This window comes from Arachis stenosperma, chromosome 3 (genome assembly GCF_014773155.1).
Source record: "Arachis stenosperma cultivar V10309 chromosome 3, arast.V10309.gnm1.PFL2, whole genome shotgun sequence".
NCBI lineage: Eukaryota > Viridiplantae > Streptophyta > Magnoliopsida > Fabales > Fabaceae > Arachis > Arachis stenosperma.
In genome coordinates this window covers 9,058,990-9,082,320 of record NC_080379.1, presented here as the reverse complement: position 1 = coordinate 9,082,320, position 23,331 = coordinate 9,058,990, and the positions used below count along the sequence as shown (strand labels likewise).

The window sequence follows — 23,331 nt, the reverse complement described above, 5'->3', positions numbered from 1 at the left end:
TAATTTTTATAGATGTAATGGATTAAGAGATAAAAAATTAATTGATTAGATAAAATATTTATAAAGATCATAATTAATAGAAGATCTATTTCGTTGTTATTTTTTTTTTAATTGTTGATAAATATGATAACAAATAATAAAATAATAATTTATAAAATACAAGATAAAATTTATAATTAAAATTAAATAAAGACTATTTGATAATTATTAAAAAATTTAAAAAATATATTTTATTATAGAAACTATTTAATAGTCTAAACATTATGTACCATCGAATTTTGGTCATTGACTGCAATGCAATAAAATTAAAACCCTTAAATAAAACAATATTTTTTATTCATTTTCAAAATACCAAAAAAAGAAATTTACATGATCTATTACATAATAATTGTAACAATAATATGACAAATATAACAAAGTAAAAAACTAAAAAGTAAAAACAGTTAGTAAGGAAGGGCAAAATGGCAGGAATATAAATATTGAGCCCTAAATCGAAATGAAAGCAAAGCATGATACAGGGATTTTCAGCGTGCAAGCTTACTGTAACGTCACACACCCTAGCTGCTTCTCTTCACTCACTTTCTCTCTCATCTCTCACTCTCTCTCCTTCTCTGTCGCGCTTCTTCTGGCGGCGTAGCTGCTCAATTTCTCCGGCGGCGGCGTCACATTTACGATTCCGGTCACCTGAAATGGCGGCGAACGATCGGAAAACGCCGAAGCTTCCCGTGAAAGGCAAACGCAACATCCTCATCACAAGCGCCTTGCCTTACGTCAACAACGTCCCTCACCTTGGCAACATCATTGGATGTGCGTTCCCCTATCCCTCTCTCTTGAAATTGAAATTTTCTGATTTGGAATTTGTGATTGCCGGAAATGAAATTGAAATCGAAATGAAATGAATCTGATTGATTATTGTTAGGTGAATGAGAATGTGTGTATTGTTTTTTCAGGTGTCTTGAGTGCTGACGTGTATGCTCGGTACTGTCGCCTCCGCGGTTACAATGCTATTTACATTTGCGGTACTGATGAGTATGGCACTGCAACAGAGACTAAAGCTATGGAGGAGAATTGCTCTCCCAAGGAGATTTGTGACAAGTACTTGTTTCCTCTTACTTATTTTTGTGATTTAATAATATGTTGTTTACTTACTATAGTTTATTTGATGAGGTGTAATGTGTTAATTACTTAGCTTAGTTGTGGTATGAAAATTGGATTGGCAGTGGCAGTGTTGTTTCAGTAGGTTGTTTTTTGCTCTTATTATCTGTTGTGAGAATGAATAATCAAAGGATGATGCTGTTGTTTGGAGTTTGATCAATTCTAGAGCCATATTTATACTTTATGGTATTTGTGTGTTCGTAGGTACCATGCAATTCATAAGGATATCTATGAATGGTTTGATATAAGTTTTGATGAATTTGGGCGGACTTCAGCCCCACAGCAGACTGAAGTTTGCCAAGCAATTTTTAAAAGATTGTTGGACAACAAATGGCTCTCAGAGAACACAATGCAGCAGGTGATGATGAGTTATCTATTACTTTTCAGTACAAATTGTTACCTATATAAATTTTTAATAATTTTCTTCTGTTGACACCATTTGTCACTTGTAATTGGTTGTAAATGAAGGGTTCATTACTGATGTTGAGTTTTTTCACAGACATGTTTCTCATGCTTTGTTTTTGCTTAAACGTCTATCATATTTCAGCTTTACTGTGACACATGCAAAAGGTTCCTAGCTGATAGGCTTGTGGAGGGTATATGCCCAACTCCAGGGTGTGAGTATGACTCTGCACGAGGAGATCAATGTGAGAAGTGTGGGAAGCTTCTAAATCCAACAGAATTGAAAACTCCCAGGTGTAAGGTAGTATACTACAAATCTATTTCTTAACTTCTCAATATAGCTTTCATCAATTGGTTAACTAGCGGTTTTTAATCTAATTAATGGGAGAATTTTCTCACTAGACTTGTGATTGTATTGGATGATCTTATTGAGCTCAGATTTTTTAGTATTATTTCCATTACATAATCCTTTTCCTTAAAGTTTTGTTTCACCGTTGCATGGGGTTTCCTTCTTTGGTTCTTTCTAATTATTTAATGTAGTTCAGGTTTCTTGAGCACTATTGACTAACTTGTTATGTTCTAATACAAATATAGTTGTCGCAGTATGAACTTTTGGCTGAGATTTTCACATCTTAAACAGGTTTGTCAAAATACTCCACGAATTCGTGATACAGATCACTTGTTTCTTGAACTTCCCCTGTTGAGAGAGAAATTGGAAAAATACATAGAGGAGGTGAAAGGGTCATGGAGTTCAAATGCTAAGCAAACAACAGCTTCATGGCTTAGAGAAGGATTAAAGCCACGTTGTATTACCAGGGATCTGAAATGGGGGGTTCCCGTTCCACATGAAAAATACAGTGACAAGGTTAGTTTTTCTGTTCAGTCTTTCACAAAAGAACATGTTGCTTGTTTTTTCATTCACTAATTTTATAATCATATTATTCAAATTGGAAGGTTTTCTATGTTTGGTTTGATGCACCTATTGGGTATGTCTCAATCACTGCATGCTACACAACTGAATGGGAGAAATGGTGGAAAAACCCAGAGAATGTGGAGTTGTATCAATTTATGGGCAAGGACAATGTGCCTTTCCACACTGTAAGTTATTAGATTTATCGTAGTTCAGGGTTTATGTACCATTATTGCTCCTATAGTTTCCAGGATAATGCATGTTAATATCTTGTTTCCTATGTTCTTTTTTCCCCCCAAGTGTCATCAGTGATTCCCGTTAGTTAAAATGGATCCTTCTGTTAATTTTATATTGTTTTCAATACAATTTTATTTGCTAGTGTTGCTTGTTCTTATGAGAATTGCTTCGAAGTCTCAGCTGCATACTGTTTGTACATGTGCACATCTTTTCCCTCTAATGACGTTCATTACTTGCAAAGCTTGTTATGGTTGCCACATTTTTTGAAGTGTATAGCCTGTGCTCCATTGACAATTTGACATTGCTTTGCTCTATGGATCCTACAAGTTTAGTTATGTTATGCATCACCTGGTTGCTTAGTCGAGCCGGTCAACAAGAAAAAGACAGCCTTTAATTGCATTGCAGAATGGAGTATAGTTTAGAATGATTGGAAAAATACTTCTTTAGAATCTGATTGAATTGCTTCTTCAGGTGATGTTTCCATCTACTCTTCTTGGAACTGGTGAAAATTGGACCTTGATGAAGACTATTAGTGTTACTGAATACTTGAATTATGAAGCAGGTTGGTTGTTTTTCTTGTCATGTTTATTGATAAGTGATTTATTGAGACATCACTGCTTGTTGATTTTCATTTGAATAGTTTGAAGTTGAACTAACTGAAATTTGCCTCAAATTCAACTTATTTATAGGGAAGTTTTCTAAAAGCAAAGGCATAGGAGTATTTGGTAATGATGCAAAAGATACTAATATTCCAGTTGAAGTATGGAGATATTACTTACTCACAAATAGGCCCGAGGTAACTAGTTTAAATGTACTTTTGGAATATAACTTGTATCTCATGAAGTATAATTGTATGCTCTATTCTGTCTCCCTTTATTAAGTACTTGAATGTGATTATGCAATGTAGGTATCTGATACATTATTTACATGGCCTGATTTGCAAGCAAAATTAAATAGTGAGCTGCTGAATAATTTGGGCAACTTTATCAACCGAGTTTTGAGCTTTATTGCCAAACCTGAAGGTTGGTTGAACTTTTTCTGCATCTACATCTTGAAATATCTATTGATTTGCTACTACAGATCTGTAGGAATTAAATGCCTAAGGACTATGAGTACATTATTTTGGAACTACATAACTGCAAACAAATTGTTGTCCTTTATCAGTATTTGGGAAGTCAAGTGCACAGTGCTTACATTGGAGTCATTTATCTGCTGCTTTCATCTTGTTCATTTAATGGATTCTGGACATATGGTTAATCATCTACAATATTTATGTGTTGAAAAGTAATAAGAGTCCAAAGAAATGTTTGTCTTGACCTGCTTTGCTTTTGCAATAACATTTATTACTAACTCCATCTTATATAGGTCAAGGATATGATTCTGCTATACCTGCTCTTGCTGATGGTCTAAGTAGTGAATCCCATGATCCTACCAAAAAATTGGCTGAAAGAATTTTTGCATACGTGGACCAGTACATAGAGGAAATGGAGAAGGTTGCCAATCCTCTTTTGAAACAACATTGTTTTGTGATTGCTAGAGTTCTGAGTCAGTGCACTGTATTATTATTATGACATTTCTTTTTGCAATCTGGGGACAGGTTAGACTGAAACAAGGATTGAAAATTGCAATGGCCATATCCACCGAGGGGAATGGATATCTGCAGGTATTTGTTCTCCATTCCCCTTGTTGGCATTTTAACACCAATGTTATGTTAAATGGCTGTGTAACTTGCTTCTGGACCTTTTTCTTAATTAACTTTGTAGGAATGTGAATTTTGGCGCCTTTACAAGGAAAACAAACCTCTTTGCTCTCTTGTTATGAAAACTGCGGTTGGGGTTGTATATATTCTTGCATGTTTATTGGAACCCTTTATGCCGTCATTAACACAGGAGGTAAATTCACTTCCCTTTTTACGTGATTTTCCGATGTAGTGTTGGTCTTCTGTTTGTTTTTTCCCCAAACAAAAACTGAGATTTTTTATATTGCAATATATTCTGGGTACTTTTTCTGTTTTGTCATTGAAGGTATTTAAGCAGCTAAATTTGTCTACGGAATTGCATCTTTCGCTTTGTGACGAAAAAGGAGATGTTAACAAGGCAAAGATACCTTGGGAGATCCTAAATGCTGGCCATAAAATTGGGAAACCGCAGCCACTGTTCAAGGAACTGGTATTGACTTGTTTTTCATGAATTAGGAAAGATCCTTGCATTCTAGTTGTGTGATTTATTGATTTGTTCAATGTTGTTAAACAGAAAGATGAAGATGTAGAGTTCTACAGGAAGAAATTTGCGGGAAGTCAAGCTGATAGGATCTTGCGTGCAGAGGCTGAAGCTGGAAAAGTCGCCGAGGAACTGAAGAAGACAAAAATTTCAGGTTTTGTTTTCTATAAATTTTTATTTAATCTACTTTCTCTAATTTTAGAAAAGTTTTGGTTTTTGGAGGGAAAGAAATAGTATACAAAGATAGAGGGTGAGATATCCTATTATTTCCGCGGAATATCAAAACCAGAAGACAAGGGTTGGAAAAGTATCAAAACTATATGCATTAGTGCCTTAGATGTCCCTAAATATCACAGATAGGTACTTCACCACGAAGAGGTGACAGTCAATCCTATCCCCCAATACAATAAATAGCTTCTTGGACCATTTATAATACGCTGCTCCTTTTTAACTTAATAACCCATAATATAGCAATCGTTGCATCCTTGTGTATGATACCATTAACTAATTCTTATTTATCATAGCAATCATTAGATATATCTCATTTGTTATGGTGTGTCTGATTGCATACTCTTTTCGAAGTTTTAAAGATCGGATACACAGATTAATGCCATTGTTTGCAACAGATGGTGGAAAGAAAAAATCATCGTCAAAGTCATCAAATGATGGCAAAAACAAAGCTGCTCCTGAGCCAGAAATTACCATCAGCAGGCTTGATATACGTGTTGGCCTTATTAAGAAAGCTCAAAAACATCCCGATGCTGATTCACTATACGTGGAAGAGATTGATGTTGGCGAAGAACAGCCCAGAACAGTTGTTAGTGGGCTTGTCAAGTATATACCACTTGAAGAAATGCAGGTCTGTTCAACTAGCATGTGTATATCCTGTTTATATAACTACTTTTGTAGGTACTGTTTTATCTATCGCTTGACTAATCCTAATAAATTTCTTCAGAATCGAAAGGTCTGTGTTCTCTGCAACCTAAAGCCAGCAACCATGAGGGGAATTAAATCCCAAGCAATGGTTCTAGCTGCTTCAAATAGTGATCACACCAAGGTAAGGAAAACACAATGCCTTTACATGTATGTACATTGGTGGGCATATATTTCGTTTGTTTGTTTACCAAAGAAAATAATTGAATCATGATTAGTAAAAGATGTATGATCTCACGCTGCGTGTACATAACCGCTGCGTGTATCTTTTAACCACACTGTTGCTGCGTTTGAATTTCTTTGGAATTTTCTTGCTTGAAGTATTTTTTTTTTGTTTTCCTTTCAAGTACTTCTTTCACATGAGGTATTAGAGTAGTAGAGTGCTAAATTTCTGATTGCTGTGCTCATAGGTGGAGTTGGTTGAGCCACCCAGTTCAGCGAAAGTTGGAGAAAGAGTCACATTCCCAGGGTTTGAAGGTAATCCTGATGAACTCTTGAACCCAAAGAAGAAAGTCTGGGAAACATTGCAAGTGGATCTGCAAAGTAATGGGGAACTAGTGGCATGCTACAAAGATGTTCCACTAACCACATCAGCTGGTGTTTGCAAGGTCTCATCCATACAAAATGGATCAATTAGGTAGACAAACATCAAAGGTTTTCAGTGTTGGGGAGTGTGTGTCAGAGTGATATAAATTAATTAAATAGGAAAAGATAAAACATAATTTATCCCTTACTTTATTGACTAGCCAGATTGTTGTTGCTTTTCATGTTTAAGTTTAGAATATACATTGATGAGTAATTTTCATTTTTTGTGAGCCGGACCCAAATTGTTAAGATGTTCGGCTAAATTTCAGTTGTTCTCTGTACTTTTCTTGTGCCACGTGCTCATACGATGATGATATAAGCAATCATTCCTTCAAAGCCAATGTTGAACATCTTGTGATGGAGACGCTTACGGTTATTCAAAGGACAAAGATTACTATAGGATGAATGGTAAACGGCTCCTGAACAAAAAGGATAGATGGCAGTGAGTGAAATTGAAAGTAAAGAGAATGTCGGCAACCGGGCCATGCTGGTTCTCAATTCTGGTCAGAACTAGCCCCTCTTTCTTGGCAACTTTGGTAAAACCCAAAAAGAAAAGGATTGATCCGGTCTATTATATAAACCGTGTTATGGTTCATGTTTGGGTTATCCGGCCGGGACTGGTTAAACCTAGAGAGTAGAAATGTAAACTCGAGTTAATTCTTGTCTACTTTCATTAGTTTGTCTAAGCAAGTATTGGAGGTTCGAATTAAGCCTTGTGCATGTAGCAGCCCATTAGCTAGGAGTAAACTCTTAAATGGAGCTTCGATCCACAACAAAATCATTGACCTACTAATCATTGACCTACTAGGAGATTGGATCTACAACAAATCATTGACCTACTAGGTTAGGGATATCGTGATGGAAAAAAAATCAGCTAGGCCTTTTCCTCCTTCCTTTCCTCTACTTTGTCTCTCGAATCATCTAGCCCTTCTTGGTGTCATTGATTTGTAATTTCTCTACCGCTGCGTGTTGCAACTGCAGGACTTAGTGTCATTGCTGTGGAGTCTTTACTTGTCAATTCTCATCATTGCAGGCTCTCTGCCCATCATTGTTGCTAGATATTTGTTCCTGTTACCATCGCTCCATCCACTGCTCTTCTTGTTATTTCTTCTTCTTTTACTTCTATCATCTTGCTAGATTTGTATTCTTTGGACATTGGCACGTTGTTGCTAGAGGTAGCAAACGGGAAAGTCCGTCTTGCTTGCTAAAAGCCTGTCATCAGGCGGGCTGGTCCGTCCCGCCACACCTAGTGAGGCCCTCGCCTCGCCTAACGGCGGGCTGATGGGCCAAACCCTTAATTTTTTTATAAATTATTAAATATTAAATAATATATATAATTTCACAACCATTTTAATAAATTTATAATTTCTAAAGACATAAAAAATTATAATTTCTAAATTCACAAATATTAAAGTCTTTATAATTATAAATGTAATAAACATAATTATAAACCAAGCTTTTTGAAACAAAGTAATAAAACCAACATTGTTCAAAACAAAACAAACATTGTTCAAAACATATAATTAAACATTTTCAACTTTATAATCAATCAAATATAAAACATAATCCAAAATATAACTTAGAACATCTTCAATTATCATCTTCATCTTCTTGTAGATAATAATACTATAGAAATTTCTAAAAAGGCTCTAACAAAAAAAACGTCTGGCCTACTGGGGATGTCCACCCCGCCGAAGCCTATGAATTAGGCGGTGCGGGTGAGATAGTTTCAAATTTCCAGCCCAACTCGCCTTTTTGGCGGGTTACATAGGCTAGCCCAATGAATTTCAACCCACTTGCCACCCCTAGTTGCTGCTAAATTTGCACTCATTGTCGTTGTTGCATCTTTGCTTTGTCGCCATCATCAAATAGATTTGTAAACTTTTGCTGTCGTTGCTTCCTTTGACCATTTATTTTAATACTTGAGACCGAATTATTATTATTGTTGTTGTGAATTGATGTATTTAGCATTTTTGTAGGCAAAATAAAATTAGATTGAGAATTTAATTTTGTTTAATTTCTTCGTTCATTTATTTGTTTAAAATATTCTATTAGTTTCAGTTTTGTTTAATTTCTTTTTAATTTTGACGGCCATCCTTCACGGTCATTTCTTTGCTGGCAACAGACACCTTCATGCCCAAAATATAAGATTAGTTTTGGGTCAAATTTTATCTAATTTTTGCGATGTTGCTAAACCATAATCATATGGCAGCCGAGATTTTAGTTCAAGTCATAAATCATATGCTTTGTTATATTTTGATTTGAAATTTGGCAAAGATCAAGTAATGAATAAGAATCCAAGTGTTGAGGGTGTGAGTTTGTAATGTAATATTTAGGATTGAGAACGGTTTGTTTAATTTATCTAACAAAAAAGAATACTCGTATGTAAAATGTAAATAGAGCGTTGCTTGTCAAAGCATACTTTTGATTTGTAAACTTTGCTTACTAAGAAGTAAGAACTCGCATCTTGAAAAGGTATTTCACAACAAGAATCTAATTTTTAATCTTTTAGAATAAATTATACAGTATTTATTTAATTTAAATCTTAAAAGCAAAATACTAAAACGGTCAAAAGCGAAAAATAAAATATTTTTTTTATCTTAATTCATTTGCCAACATTGTCTGTTTTATTAGGTAGGAATGTCAATTAAGTCTCTTAATCTCACCCTAGTTTATAATTTTATTCTTGATGATAGAGATGATAATAAAACACTCCATATTCACTCATAAAAAATGCGACTACAAATATTCATACCTTCTATAAGGCATGTTTATTGCCAATGAATTATATATAGCTCAAATAACATAATCTTTTCAAATAAATTCTTTTGAATTAAATGTGTTTGAAAAAAATATTCCAAGTTACATATGCTGGTTTTGGGTGATGTTTGCAAAATAATTCTGACAACTAGGTGATAGGAGGAAAAAACCGAATTAATGGTGTCAATATCATCAAAGCAGAACTTTGGAGCATGTGAAAAGATTTACATCATGCTGCTAAATTTGGAATCAAGCTCGTGGAGTATAAGTCTGACTGTCCTGAGGCGTATGATCTGGTGTCTGGATGTAGATTGCCTATAGACATAGTGAAATAGAGATGGTTAAAAGGATCTTTCACTTAAAGACGAGAGCAGATTGAGAAGTGAAATTTGAACTCATATCAAGAGATTCTAATAAAATTGCACATTGGTTTGTTAAAAGAGACGTTTGTGATATTGATGCTGAAATAGTTTGGCTACCTCCAAATGCATTACTTCCTCTGTGCAGAATTTTGGATAGTTTATTCTTCATTGTTTTCTCCTTCTTTCTCTTTTTTTTTTTTATTGTTGTTCACCAAAAAAAGACGCAATTTGTGTGATTAATCTTCTAAAATATTTTTTTGTTAGACACAAGAAACTAAACTGGAGAAAGGATGGTAAATTATTGAGTGTATTTAAATTGTCTAGAATGATACAATATAGAAGGGTATTTATAGATGTTAAGAGAATTAAAATAATAAATATTCAGATATATTAAATAATGCTAATTGATCCTAATTATATTTTAAAATCCCCTACAACTTGAGTTTGAAACTTATTGAAAACAACGAATAGAACAGGTGCAGACGGAATTGCCACTTGTATGAAGGAAGCGCGGACGGAACTACCACTTGTCTGAAAGAAGCACATACAGAACTACCACAAGAAATGCAGACGAAACTGTCTCAAGGAAATATAGACGAACTGCCACGAGAGAATACAGATGGAACTATCGAAAGAGAGCAAAAACTATATGATTTCTTGTGTATTCTAGTTATCTAGAAAGGTAAAAGTTTTTGTGTATTCTAGTTATTTAGAATGATACAATATAGAAGGGTATTTATAGGTGCTAAGAGAATCGAAATAATAAAGACGTAATATTCTATAATAAATATTCAGATATGTTAAGTAATGCTAATTGATCCTAATTATATTCTAATATTTTATGAGTTTAATTTTAATGCTTTACATAGTCGTACAATCATATGTGTTCTTTTGGATGATCATTCACGCAGTTAATGTAAAAAATAGTTTTTTTTTACTAATATGGCATCACGTAATTAGATACAAATGTAAAACTATTTTATATTGGCAATACATTAAAATTAAATTCATATTTTTTACCGTTTCATTCAAATATTGAATGATATAACATAATATAACAATAATCAAAATAAAAAAATAATTTTTTGTTCAATTGGCAAGTAGGTAATTAAGAAGAATATAATGGTTAGCTCCATCAATTTGAGCATACAATCTTATTTGGGTTTGAGATTTTGTGACAACAACAAAAATTAAGAAAACAATAATAATAATTAAGAATACTAATAAAATAATTATTTAAATACAGTTATTTTAATGTAAAAATAATAGTTAAGAATAATTAAGTAATTTAATATATTTGATTAAATTAATTTTTTAATTATTATTTTCATAAAAAATAAAATTTTTTTTGGTATGAATAATAAATAAATTTTTATTTAATAATAAATACAAGTGTAAATTATAAACCGTAAAAGTGGTTTACTAAAATTGACTCACAAAAATCCATGTACACAAGGTTTAGTAAATAGTAAATAGCCCCACCCATGAAAGGAATTAGAGTTATGTAAGTTATAGGGCCCAAAAAAGTGTCAGTCCCAGCGAGTTGGACTGAACCCATTCCATTCCTATTCATTCTTAGTTACCAAACTCACACACACACCCGCACTCATCCAATCAAATCAAATCAAATCAAATCACCCTTCATTCACCACTAACAACTTCACTTCGCTTTTTCCCCCTTCACAACACACTTCTTCGCTCTCTCTTTCTCTCTCTTACTCTGCTTCAAATTCAAGCTGTCTTTTACCCTTCTCTCACTCTATATATATATTTTTATTTCCAAACGAATAAAAATTAAAATAAAAAGTGGGAAAAAGGGTTGTGTCTGCGTGTTTGTGTCTCTCCCTCCCTTTCTCCCTAAAATCTTTCTCTCGAATCTCCCTCTCTTTCTCTTTCTAGGGTTTTGCTTCTTTCTCTTCTCTCTCTCTCTTTTACACATTCTATTCGCTCTCTGTATTTGTCTCCTTGTGTCTCTCTCTCTAGGGTTTATCACTCTCTAAGCTCTCAGCCATGGCCGCCGAGAAGCTCAGAGATTTGAGCCAGCCGATTGATGTGCCCTTGCTTGACGCCACCGTCGCCGCCTTCTATGGCACCGGATCTAAAGAAGAGGTCAGCTTCCACTATTCTCCTCCTTCTTCGACTCCCTTTGCACTGCCGCAATGTACCCTACATATTTTAGGGTTTAAAATTCTCTTGAAGTTGCCACTTTTTTTATTGGGTCTTTCATTAGAAGGGGCTTTAGCGAAGCTGTTTAACACCGTGCTAATATTATTGACTGCAAAAATCATATTTTCAGAACTCAAATTGAGTATGATTAATCTGGGGTGTGTATTGCTTTTTGAGTTTTTTCTTTTGTTTTGAACTAACTAATGGTTGATACTTAATTAAACTTATATGGGATTGAAAATTGGGAACATTACCAATGTCTATTGGTTGGTTGTGTTGGAGTGCTGTTTTGATGAATATGCTGCTGCTGCATTAGTCGTTGGGCTTGTTTCACTTAAAGAGGACGTGGCACTGTGTGTGGAAATTTTGCCCCTTTGGTGTTGTGAAGACTAACAGGTTTTCGTGCGGATTGTAATCTTGCAGAGAAGTGCTGCTGATCAGATTTTGCGCGACTTGCAAAACAATCCCGATATGTGGCTTCAAGTAATGCATATTTTGCAGAACACTCAAAATCTCAACACAAAGTTCTTCGCCTTGCAGGTTGGTTTTGTTAATGATCTGTGCCATAGCATTTAGGGTTTACGGATTTAGGGACTTAATTCATTCCTGCAAAATGTGTTCGTTTAGGTCATAATGCTATTAATATGCTGGACAACCGACCATTACATGTATAAAGCCGATGAAAATAACAAGGATATTGTTGTCCAGATAACTCCTTATTTATATATTCAGTCATTCATTTAGGATATGGTTTATTAGGGACTTAAACCGTTCCTGCAAAATGCCATGGTTAGACCGTAAGTCCATAATGCTATGACTAGTGGTGGACAAGTGTGCATTATATTTAAAAATACAAAGCAAATGACAAGGGTCGCTATTGTTTAGATAACTCTATAGAATGGTTCATTTGCTTCTTGTGCTTTGTTCTTATGATATTTGGGTATTTAGTTCTGGCCTCTGCATTCAAGAGGCTGATAGTTCTGTTTACAACATTTGTTAGGTCTCAAACTAGCTTTCCACTTGTTATCAGAATGTCAATTTAGCTGCCTTCTTACTACATGTTTTTTTTTGGCTTGTACATACAGGTTCTAGAAGGTGTAATTAAGTATAGATGGAATGCACTACCTGTCGAGCAGCGAGACGGAATGAAAAATTTCATCTCTGATGTTATTGTACAGGTATCAGCTGCATTTGGAGAAAGAAGAAACATTTAGCTAATCAGACATACCTTGATATTCATCATCTTTTTTTCCGGATACCTAGTTTCCCTGCATCATTGATATTGTTGTACTTTCATTGCACAGCTTTCTAGCAATGATGCATCATTTCGGACTGAAAGGTTGTATGTCAACAAACTCAATATCATATTAGTCCAGGTAACAAATGCCCTAATGTTGTTTTTAGTAGTTATTCTGTTAGCTTTGTAACCCCATTATCCAGTGCACGTTGTATGAGTTCAAGGTTCTTAATGTTGCACACCTCTTCATTTTCATCTCTCAAATTATTTTTCTCTTGCTACCTAATTGTTGAAACTTGAAAGTCTATTTTATTATTTAAATTGATTATTTTATTTTTAATTATTTTTTGAGATCAAGGCTGCCAATTCTTTCACAATTCGTCCAAAATCTGGATTCAGGAACATTCTTTGCGTTGAGTTCTTATTTTCATTCCCCTGGCCTTTGATATATAATCATGAATTTGCGCACAGCTAAAACCCATACAATGATCTGTTTATCTCATGCAGATTTTGAAGCACGATTGGCCAACAAGATGGGAGAAGTTTATTCCTGACCTTGTCGCAGCGGCAAAAACTAGTGAAACAATTTGTGAGAATTGTATGGCTATATTGAAAGTAAGTTTATCATGTGTTGAAAGTCAGCTTATCTTATTTTTTTAAAACTTTTATTTTTGTCCTAACAGCGAGTACTAAATTCAATTTTTTTTTCAGCTTTTGAGTGAAGAGGTTTTTGATTTTTCAAGAGGAGAGATGACTCAGCAGAAGATTAAGGAGCTTAAGCAATCATTGAACAGGTAACTCTTGATCGCTTTTATACAGAAATTTCATGTGATCTGAAAATTTTCTTTGATGGTTGCTTTTCCATTTCTCTTTCTATTAAGCTGGAGTTCTGTAGATTTAGTTATTGGTTTTGAAGCAATAGATTTATAGGATGCCTTCATGGAGTTTCATAATTTCTGTTTCAAGTAAATAAGGTTTAAATGTTGCTAGAAGAAAAGATTTTTGGACTTAGGATCATGATGTGCAATGTTTGGTATTCTGCAGTGTGTTTGATAGGGAGAAGTGCTTGGGTTTTGAGAAGTTTTTCAGTTGAAGTCTGTTGATGTGTTGGTTGGTTGTGGGATCAAAAGTTCTTGGTTTCTTTTGGCTCCTAAGCCAATTGGTGTTTTAAGGGTGTTTTGTGTACTGATTTGCATAGGAAATGTGCTCTCCATGGCCACTGCCATTCTTGAGGTTATTAGGGGAGTTTTTCTGTAGCATTTTTGGTATTTTTGTTCTGATGGAGGAAATCTTATTCTCGCCTCACTGTATTTCTGTTGCTTTGATGAACTTTTTTCCCTGAAAAATATTTTTGTTCTCTTTTGGAAGTGGTGTATTGATTGAAAGACTAGTGAGCTATTATAACTGCTTATATGAATGGCTAGGTCAACCAATTATTGAAAATGACTAGTTGGGAGAAAACACTATGGTTGTTACTGCAGTATTTGTTAATTGCTAGATGCATCTACTCACTGGCAGGTTGCATTGGGTTGACTGAAACAAAATGATATGTTTGTTGATTGGTAGGATTTTATGAAAAACAAAATCATCTTTGAAAAATTACACATTGGGGTTTTAGTACTTTCTATGTGTGTCTTGTAATTAGTTGACAATTTAACTTAATAGCATCACCTGGTTCCTTTTATTCCAGAATTCATCATACATGATTTTGCTTGTTTCGTGCTTGGTTATTTGAATATTTCTGCAACATTTTTGCTAATTATTCTACTTTCTTCTTTGCAGTGAATTTCAACTCATACATGAGTTATGCTTATATGTGTTATCAGCATCGCAGAGGACTGAGCTCATACGTGCCACTCTCTCTACTTTGCATGCCTTCTTATCCTGGATTCCCCTGGGTTATATATTTGAATCAACATTGGTAGGCCCTTTTTTCTGCTTTAATGGTATTCTATGGGAAAATTCACAAACTGATAATTTTATATTTGTTACGTCACAGCTTGAGACACTCCTTAAGTTTTTCCCAATTACAGCATATAGGAATTTGACATTGCAATGTTTAACAGAGGTATGTTTCATCATATGAATTCTTATATTTTTACCTGAAATTTTTTATGATAACATTTATTTTTTTTTAAAAATCTTTGTAGGTAGCATCCCTTCAATTTGGAAATTACTATGATGTGCAGTATGTGAAGATGTATAGTATATTTGTGGTCCAATTGCAGGTGTGTTTTGGTTGTTTTCTCTGTGTATAGTTGTATAGTGTTCAATTATTCAGTTGATTCTATTTTGAGCTTAATATAATCTAGTTTTCGTTGTTTATGGGATAATTTTTTATTCAATGTAGGGCATACTTCCACTTACTACAAATATACCTGAGGCATATGCACATGGCTCAAGTGAGGAACAAGTGGGTCTTTGTAATTTTCTGAACAAACATCCTGATTTACTTATCGAAAGAATTGACTGTGAATTGTTTTCCTGACCCTTTTCCTCATTTTCATAGGCATTTATTCAAAATTTGGCACTGTTCTTCACATCATTCTTCAAGGCAAGTCTAATTTTTGCAGGCTCTCTATAGATCAATGGTTATGGGTTTTGGAGTTGAAAAAATCTCTTCTTTTAATTGTATTTCTCATTCCCTACCCCTCGCTTTTTCTGTTTACTGTTTCTCTTAACAGTTTCCATGTATTTATGCAGGTTCACATTCGCATCCTTGAAACCACCCAAGAGAACATATCTGCTTTACTGCTGGGCCTAGAGTATCTTATCAACATTTCATATGTGGACGATACCGAGGTCTTTAAGGTCTGTTGATTTTGAAAATTTTTTTTTCCCTCTCTACATATATCCAAAGTTGTCTCTAACCTTGATATTGCTGATAGTCATGCTCTTCAACCACAACCAACAGTGTGTCTGTTAGCCTGCATTTGCATACTACAAAAGTATTTGTTCCTGCCTTCTGTTCTGAATACTGAATTTCGGATTATTCCTTGTTTGTTGATACAACAGGTCTGTCTGGACTACTGGAATTGCTTGGTATCGGAGCTGTTTGAGCCTCACCGTAGTTTGGATAATCCTGCTGCTTCTGCAAATCTGATGGGACTTCAGGTATTATCTCCGTATTGTTGGGACTCTGATTGTTGAAATTATAGAATATATGATTTTCTTGTGAGGTTAGTGTTCACAGTACATCATTTATTTGCCTATTTGTTTTTTGATTGATAATGTGTAAAAGGTTGTAACTGTTATTAAATGGGGGAAAAAATAAGATATCTAATCCTGTTCTTGTATGCTCTCTTCTCATCTAATACATTTTCCTTTTTTCTATCTAGAAAACAAAAGGCAAAAGCAAAGGAACATAATTGGTTTCAATGTCTACCGTCCTTTTTGTTTTCCTTTTACTCAATTCCTCTTAGATCTCCTCTTTTGCCAATTCTTATTTATTTGAACAACTTCAAAATATTTTCACGTCACAAGATAGAGTCTAAATCTTAACACCCACCCCCCCCCCCAAAAAAAAAAGGGTTTCTCAAACCATTCAGTTTTAAAGCTGTTATTTTGGGAAGGTCAATGGTTAACTGTCTCTGATATGTTATACCTCGTCTTTCTTCTTTTATGTGCTCCTAATGTACTATTTGCTGACGATGATTTGTGATGGAATGATCAGGTTCCATCAATGCACCCTGGTATGGTTGATGGGCATGGTTCGCAGCTTCTTCAGCGGCGTCAGCTTTATGCTGGCCCCATGTCAAAGTTGAGATTGCTTATGATATGCCGTATGGCAAAGCCTGAAGAAGTTCTCATAGTTGAAGATGAAAATGGGAATATAGTTCGAGAAACCTTGAAGGACAATGATGTTCTTGTTCAATATAAGGTTATGAGCGGACTACTAATATCAAAGAAGAAAAATGCATTGAAGCTAGTTTACTCTGAATGCTATCTTTTGATTGATGGCCTTTTCAGAATATATTGTTAAATCTGACTTCCACTCATCATTTTTGGCTTATACAGATTATGAGGGAGACTCTTATTTACTTATCACATCTTGACCATGACGATACTGAAAAACAGGTATGTGAATTGGAAATCATCCTTTTTCATTTTGCTGGGAAAGACAATGATATCATTCTTTGGTTTCTTATCATTCAAGTTATTGTTGCCCAATTTATGTTGGTTCAAGATAAGCTGACTTTATATTATTTAGGGAACCACGATTTCCAATTTTATGTTAAATGTTACTTGTAATATAAGATTAATTATCTAAAATCTGATAGAATACAGTACTATAGTGGTATGGGCATGTTTTGGTTTACAGTGATGGCATTAAAAGGGATATTATGAAATCGTCCATTGTCTTGCTGATTGACCTTTATATGGCTTGTTTCGTTAACATATTATTGTGTAATATACAGATGCTGAGGAAATTAAGTAAACAATTGAGTGGTGAGGATTGGTCGTGGAACAATTTGAACACATTGTGTTGGGCAATAGGATCTATATCTGGTTCCATGATGGAGGAACAGGTACTTTAGCTTAACGGCTTATCTTAATTGTCATTATATCCTGTTATATTATTAAATATAAGAAAAGTTATCCTATTCCCCCCCCCCCCCCCCCCCATTGCTCCATTTTCTTCGATGTTAGTGCTTTGAATAGTGATAATTATTGTTGAGGAATTTCTCTTATTCTGGTAGTGCTCGTAGTTTTAACTTCCAAGCCTTTTACCATGTTGTAGTCCTGAGAAGTGAGGACTACCATATTTATTTACTTGGTCATATCTAAAAAGGATCAATGTTTACCATGGCATCTAATATTTCAGATACATATTTCCTTATATTTTTTTAACAAATCTCTGTTTCTCTCATGGTTTCATTTTGATTTATATAGGTGTAATGTATGTATTAGATTCCTTTTTTTAACTGGTTAAATTTATCAATATGGAGTGCATTTCTATTTCTTATATTTCATTATTTTATGAAATGTTTTGCTTTTCCCTGACGTTTATAAATAAAATTTTGGATTTCTGGCAGGAAAACAGATTTTTGGTTATGGTCATTCGTGATTTATTGAATCTATGTGAAATCACAAAGGGAAAAGATAACAAAGCTGTTATTGCAAGTAATATCATGTAAGAATTGTTTTTGCTTGCCTTGTTGCTTTTGTTTTTGCAAAATATTTCTGCATAATGTATTAATATGTTTCTTTTATTGACAGGTATGTTGTCGGGCAATATCCACGATTTCTAAGAGCTCATTGGAAGTTCCTTAAAACTGTTGTTAATAAATTGTTTGAGTTTATGCATGAGACTCACCCTGGAGTTCAGGTTATTTTTCCTGCTTTGAAAGTTCACTGCAATTATTACCAGTGTATTATTTTCAATATTATTGGGAGATGTATAAACATTAATTATGAAATTACAGAACTACTTAGCAATGAATGTCGAATTATTTGTTTTGGTATTTCTGTTCTATTTATAAATATCTCTCTCTCTCTCTCTCTCTCTCTCTCTCTCTCTCTCTCTCTCTCTCTCTCTCTCACATTATAATAATATATGTGGGGGTATGTAGACACAACCAACCCACCTTATGGTTGTAGTGTTTCTATGTGTACCCTGTACTTGCTTTGGCCAGCGTTGCTGGTATTTTTTCTGTGAACTCGAAGGGAATATTGTTTGAAGTTGCTTATATTTTCGGTGGGCAATAATCAGTATTTGATAATTGTCTTTTCTATGTTTTTTATTCAGGATATGGCCTGTGATACATTCCTGAAAATTGTCCAGAAGTGCAAGCGTAAATTTGTGATCACCCAGGTATCAGGGCTTCTAATTGCTCGTTTCTCACGTTTTTGCTCTATAGTGAATACTTCATAACACAATGTAGTTTCTGAAAAGAGCTTCCAAAAGTAGTAATAACGTAGAACTTAGCATTTCCCCAAAAATCAATAAATGTGCCAATCCAAAATTGCTATTTCAGGTTGGGGAAAATGAGCCATTTGTATCCGAACTGTTATCAGGCCTTGCAACCACAATTGCAGATCTAGAACCCCATCAGATACACTCTTTCTATGAATCTGTATGTCTTCGATCTTAAGTTCATTTTTATTTAGTTAGTTGTATTTGTGGATATTTAATTATTATTGTATTCTAGGTCGGTCACATGATTCAAGCAGAGTCTGATACACATAAGAGAGATGAATATCTTCAACGATTGATGGAACTCCCAAATCATGTATTTTATTTTTGTGATAAGCTATTTTAATTTTTAAACTGTCTTGCTATGTACATGAATTTGTTTTCTTTTTTCTTTGGGGTTTCTATAGAAGCTAATTGTTGGAGTTTGTAATTTCCTCTATTTTCCTCCAGAAATGGATGGAAATTATAGGGCAGGCACATCAAAATGTGGACTTCTTGAAGGATCAAGATGTAATCCGTACCGTGCTTAATATATTGCAGGTAATACCCTCAAAATTCATAGATATTCGGCTGTCTATTCCTTAATATTTTACCTTTGTGCAGTCTATTGCACAGTGTAAGGTCGTCAGTGGTGGAAAACTTTGAATGATTTGTTTGTTGACTCAGCCAATGACCATTTTTTCTCCTACTCATGTCTAGTTTCGGGATGACATTCTTTGACAATTACCAATTCATCCTTGTACTCAACTTCGTGATAGCATAGTAGAATGTTTCCCGCTGCTTGTTATTTGACTGTTGTAGGCTTGTCACCATGGTTCGGGTTTCTGCTAGGTTATAATGTGTAATTGAATAATTGATATGATAAATTGTCAATTCCAAGGGTCTCGCTTTTCGTAGATATTTTCTTATATGATGGTATGGTTTAATTTTAGTCCCTTGAAAATTGCAGACGAATACAAGTGTTGCATCTTCTTTAGGGACATATTTTCTCCCCCAAATTACATTGATATTTTTGGACATGCTGAATGTATACAGGTTTGTTCTTTCGATGTTGTGTGTATTGTGAACGTATTGTAATTATATTATTTATTTCTGATGAATGCTCAACCATTTCCACCCTAAAACAGGATGTACAGTGAGCTTATTTCTAAAAGTATTTCAGAAGGAGGACCATTTGCATCAAGAACATCTTATGTGAAACTATTACGGTACGATAACCCTTCCTTTGTGGTGCAGACAGGGTAGTTTAGTTGCTTTTTTTTATGCAAACTGGGTTACTGTTTAGTTGCTTATATATACATGTGCTTCATGGATGCAGTTCGGTTAAGAGGGAGACACTTAAGCTTATTGAGACATTCTTGGATAAGGCTGAAGATCAACCACAAATCGGGAAACAATTTGTGCCACCAATGATGGATCCTGTTCTTGGAGATTATGCTAGGAATGTTCCTGATGCAAGAGAATCGGAGGTTTTGTCCCTTTTTGCCACAATTGTAAACAAGTATGCTTCTACTCATTTGTTTTTCCCCGTTTATTTTTCCAAAATGCCAACCCTATGACAAATTTAGGTTGATAGTTATATTGTGAATACTTACACTGACCCACTTCCTCTGTCTCTATCTGTTTCTGTGTGTATGTGCTTGCCAGGTATAAAGCTGCAATGATTGATGATGTACCTCGCATATTTGAAGCTGTTTTCCAGTGCACACTTGAGGTAACTGTGTAGAGTAATTTGTTATCATAAAAATCGTATTGCTTAGCATTATAATGTGATTGCTGCCCTACTGTTTAAGTGCTGTATTGTGGTTTGTTGTCACTTGAGATTTTAATTTGCATATTATGGTTAATATAGAAATTTTTTCTTCATGGTATGTTGTAAATCTATTCCCATCTAGTGGGATAAGGCTTCGTTGTTGTAAAATTGTTGTTTCTGGAAAGAAATATCAACTGGATTTTCTTTCTGCAGATGATTACTAAAAACTTTGAAGATTACCCAGAGCATCGGCTCAAGTTCTTCTCATTGCTTCGTGCCATAGCTACTCATTGTTTTCCTGCATTAATCCACCTATCAAGTCAGGTTGTCCCTCTTTCTCTACATGCAGAATCTAAAGCTGAACTGTTTATCTGGCTTCTTTTGTTGAACTGAATTGTTAAAAATTGGAATATGTGTAGTATGTGCCTGATGTTGTTTGTTGTCTCTGTCAGCAACTGAAGCTTGTCATGGATTCGATTATATGGGCTTTCCGGCATACTGAAAGGAACATTGCTGAAACTGGGTTGAACTTGTTATTGGAGATGCTGAAGAAGTTTCAGGTGTGGTCTTCATATATTATTTTGCTTGTCTTGTCATAAGACACCCTAACCTGAAGTTCTTTTTCTGCATTCTTATTTTTTTTGTTTGTTTTATTCCTGTTTTGGAGAGTTAACTCCTCAATATTATCTTATCTATAATTATTCCCGCTGGTTCGTATTTTTTGGCTGATTGTCGGTATGCATAAACAGGGCTCAGAGTTCTGTAATCAGTTTTATCGGACCTACTTTTTGACAATTGAGCAAGAGATATTTGCCGTCTTGACAGACACCTTCCATAAGCCAGGGTTCAAATTACATGTGTTGGTGCTTCAGCATTTGTTCTGTCTGGTGAGTGTATCATCATGGTTCATTTTGCTTTACTAAAAACTGTGGTAATATGAGAAGAGTTACTGGAATAACAAGTTTGACATTTTTCAGCTGGAAACGGGGGTTATTACCGAGCCTCTTTGGGATGCTGCAACAAATCCCTTGCCATACTCGAGTAATGCAGTATTTGTACGTGAGTTTACTATAAAACTTCTAAGCACTTCATTTCCCAACATGACATCAGCAGAGGTAATTTGAGTGAAATAATATTTGTTGCCAGTTGATTGTCCCCTCCTTTACCAGAACAGATAACTAATTACAAGCGGTGTGTAGGTTACGCAATTTGTAACTGGACTCTTTGAGTCTACAAAGGATCTTTCAACATTTAAGACTCACATACGAGACTTTCTTGTACAGTCAAAGGAATTTTCAGCTCAGGTAATTTTTTTTGTTTATTATTATTTTTATTTTGTTACTTGTATTCAACAAAATTGCTACTATGGCTTTCTTGTATTTTCTTGACCAGTACATCTCGCCCTAATGGTTGGTTTGTATATCAATCTTATTGAGCTTGGTTTGGAAAGCGTTTCGGAGAGGTGTTTGTGCTTTAGCATAAGCATAATTTTGTTTTGTGTTTGGTAAATAAAAAGCTCATGTGCTTATGCTTGTAGCTTTTAAAAGCCAGGGGTGTTTTTGAAAGCACCTAAGGGGGAGCTTTTCAAAGTTGGTTTGTGCTTATCAAAATTAAAAAGTCTAATATAACCTCGTACATTAATTAATATTCAAATTTAATTCTTATATTAATTTCTATTATAGTATTTTTAAATTTTAAAAGTTATTTTACCAAACGCACTTGTTGCTTATGTTATTTTTAAATGAATTTACCAAACACAGATGTTACAACTTTTAAAAAGCTAATTTTAATTTAATTTACCAAACACAGATGTTAGAACTTTTAAAAAGCTAATTTTTAAAAGCTAGCTTTTATAAGCTACTTTTGAAAAGTAAAAGCTTTACCAAATTAAGCTTTAGTATTTTGCTTGTTATTTGGCGAAGCTTTTATTTATTTGATCTTATTCCATTTCTAAATCACTTGCTTCTATTCTCTCGTCATTCAATGTAGTGTCTTGTGTGCTAACTTGCGTTAATATTATTGCTTGACTGTTATGTACCCCTCTGTACTTCAGGATAACAAGGATCTGTATGCTGAAGAGGCTGCAGCTCAGAGAGAGAGAGAGCGACAAAGAATGCTTTCTATTCCGGGGCTTATTGCCCCAAGCGAATTGCAAGATGAAATGGTGGATTCATAGATAGGCTAAACAGCGGGGAGTCAACTCCATGGTCACCTTAACTTGTTCAGCAGATGCATTGGTTTTACCAGAGTACAAGATACTGAGAAATGATGCAGCCTTTTTCCTCCAATTTTAGTTTTTTTTCCCCACGTCCCAATGCTTAATGTTTGGGGCTGGTTTGGCAAAGGTTTCTCTGGTTGTCGGAGTTTTGGCTAGCTGGCTGGGTGGGGATACTATTGCCATGTCATTTGGGTGAGTGTAGAGTATTTAGTTGCTAATTGAGGTTGATGATTAAGGGATTCAGTGAAAAATTCATCATTTATATATAGAATCTCAGGATGGAAAGAAGACTATGACTCCTTAGGTGTGCTAACCTCTGGCGGTTTGTGCAGAAACCCCTTGTGGTTTGATATTTTGTATTTTTTCACCAATTAATTCTTAGGGATATTGATGGACCATGAGTGCTCTACTCTTAATATATGGTTTCATGATACTATTATTGTGTTATAAGTTTTGTTCTCTTCTCTCTCACAATAG

At 34.6% G+C, this 23,331-nt stretch overlaps 2 protein-coding genes across 2 annotated transcripts; both read left to right on the top strand.

Moving 5' to 3' along the window:
• Nucleotides 1-520: 520 nt before the first annotated feature.
• On the top strand, nt 521-6,782 carry LOC130968971 (probable methionine--tRNA ligase). Its single transcript, XM_057894503.1, has 17 exons — nt 521-807; nt 951-1,095; nt 1,360-1,513; nt 1,703-1,858; nt 2,198-2,422; nt 2,512-2,655; nt 3,176-3,266; nt 3,394-3,500; nt 3,612-3,726; nt 4,070-4,197; nt 4,302-4,367; nt 4,468-4,596; nt 4,729-4,872; nt 4,957-5,077; nt 5,550-5,782; nt 5,879-5,980; nt 6,267-6,782. Exons 1-17 carry the CDS (start codon nt 690-692, stop codon nt 6,495-6,497), a joined length of 2,409 nt encoding a protein of 802 aa, XP_057750486.1. The 5' UTR covers nt 521-689; the 3' UTR covers nt 6,498-6,782.
• Nucleotides 6,783-11,316: 4,534 nt separating this feature from the next.
• LOC130968171 (protein EXPORTIN 1A) lies at nt 11,317-23,304 on the top strand. Its single transcript, XM_057893288.1, has 32 exons — nt 11,317-11,672; nt 12,153-12,269; nt 12,815-12,907; nt 13,034-13,105; nt 13,474-13,581; nt 13,678-13,760; nt 14,749-14,887; nt 14,966-15,034; nt 15,117-15,194; nt 15,317-15,379; nt 15,476-15,520; nt 15,670-15,777; nt 15,982-16,080; nt 16,640-16,846; nt 16,984-17,043; nt 17,385-17,495; nt 18,003-18,100; nt 18,187-18,295; nt 18,716-18,781; nt 18,945-19,043; nt 19,119-19,199; nt 19,334-19,423; nt 19,833-19,918; nt 20,011-20,091; nt 20,202-20,384; nt 20,531-20,597; nt 20,850-20,960; nt 21,089-21,196; nt 21,386-21,523; nt 21,614-21,751; nt 21,836-21,940; nt 22,690-23,304. Exons 1-32 carry the CDS (start codon nt 11,574-11,576, stop codon nt 22,810-22,812), a joined length of 3,234 nt encoding a protein of 1,077 aa, XP_057749271.1. The 5' UTR covers nt 11,317-11,573; the 3' UTR covers nt 22,813-23,304.
• The last annotated feature ends 27 nt before the right edge of the window (nt 23,305-23,331 follow it).

Coding starts and splice junctions, on each gene's coding strand:
- LOC130968171 (XM_057893288.1), top strand. CDS start 11,574: ATGGCCGCCGAGAAGCTCAGAGATTTGAGCCAGCCGATTGATGTGCCC. Junction 18,101..18,186: donor GTTATTGCAAGTAATATCAT/GTAAGAATTGTT, acceptor TTTTATTGACAG/GTATGTTGTCGGGCAATATC. Junction 19,044..19,118: donor TACACTCTTTCTATGAATCT/GTATGTCTTCGA, acceptor ATTGTATTCTAG/GTCGGTCACATGATTCAAGC.
- LOC130968971 (XM_057894503.1), top strand. CDS start 690: ATGGCGGCGAACGATCGGAAAACGCCGAAGCTTCCCGTGAAAGGCAAA. Junction 2,656..3,175: donor ACAATGTGCCTTTCCACACT/GTAAGTTATTAG, acceptor TTGCTTCTTCAG/GTGATGTTTCCATCTACTCT. Junction 4,198..4,301: donor ACATAGAGGAAATGGAGAAG/GTTGCCAATCCT, acceptor ATCTGGGGACAG/GTTAGACTGAAACAAGGATT.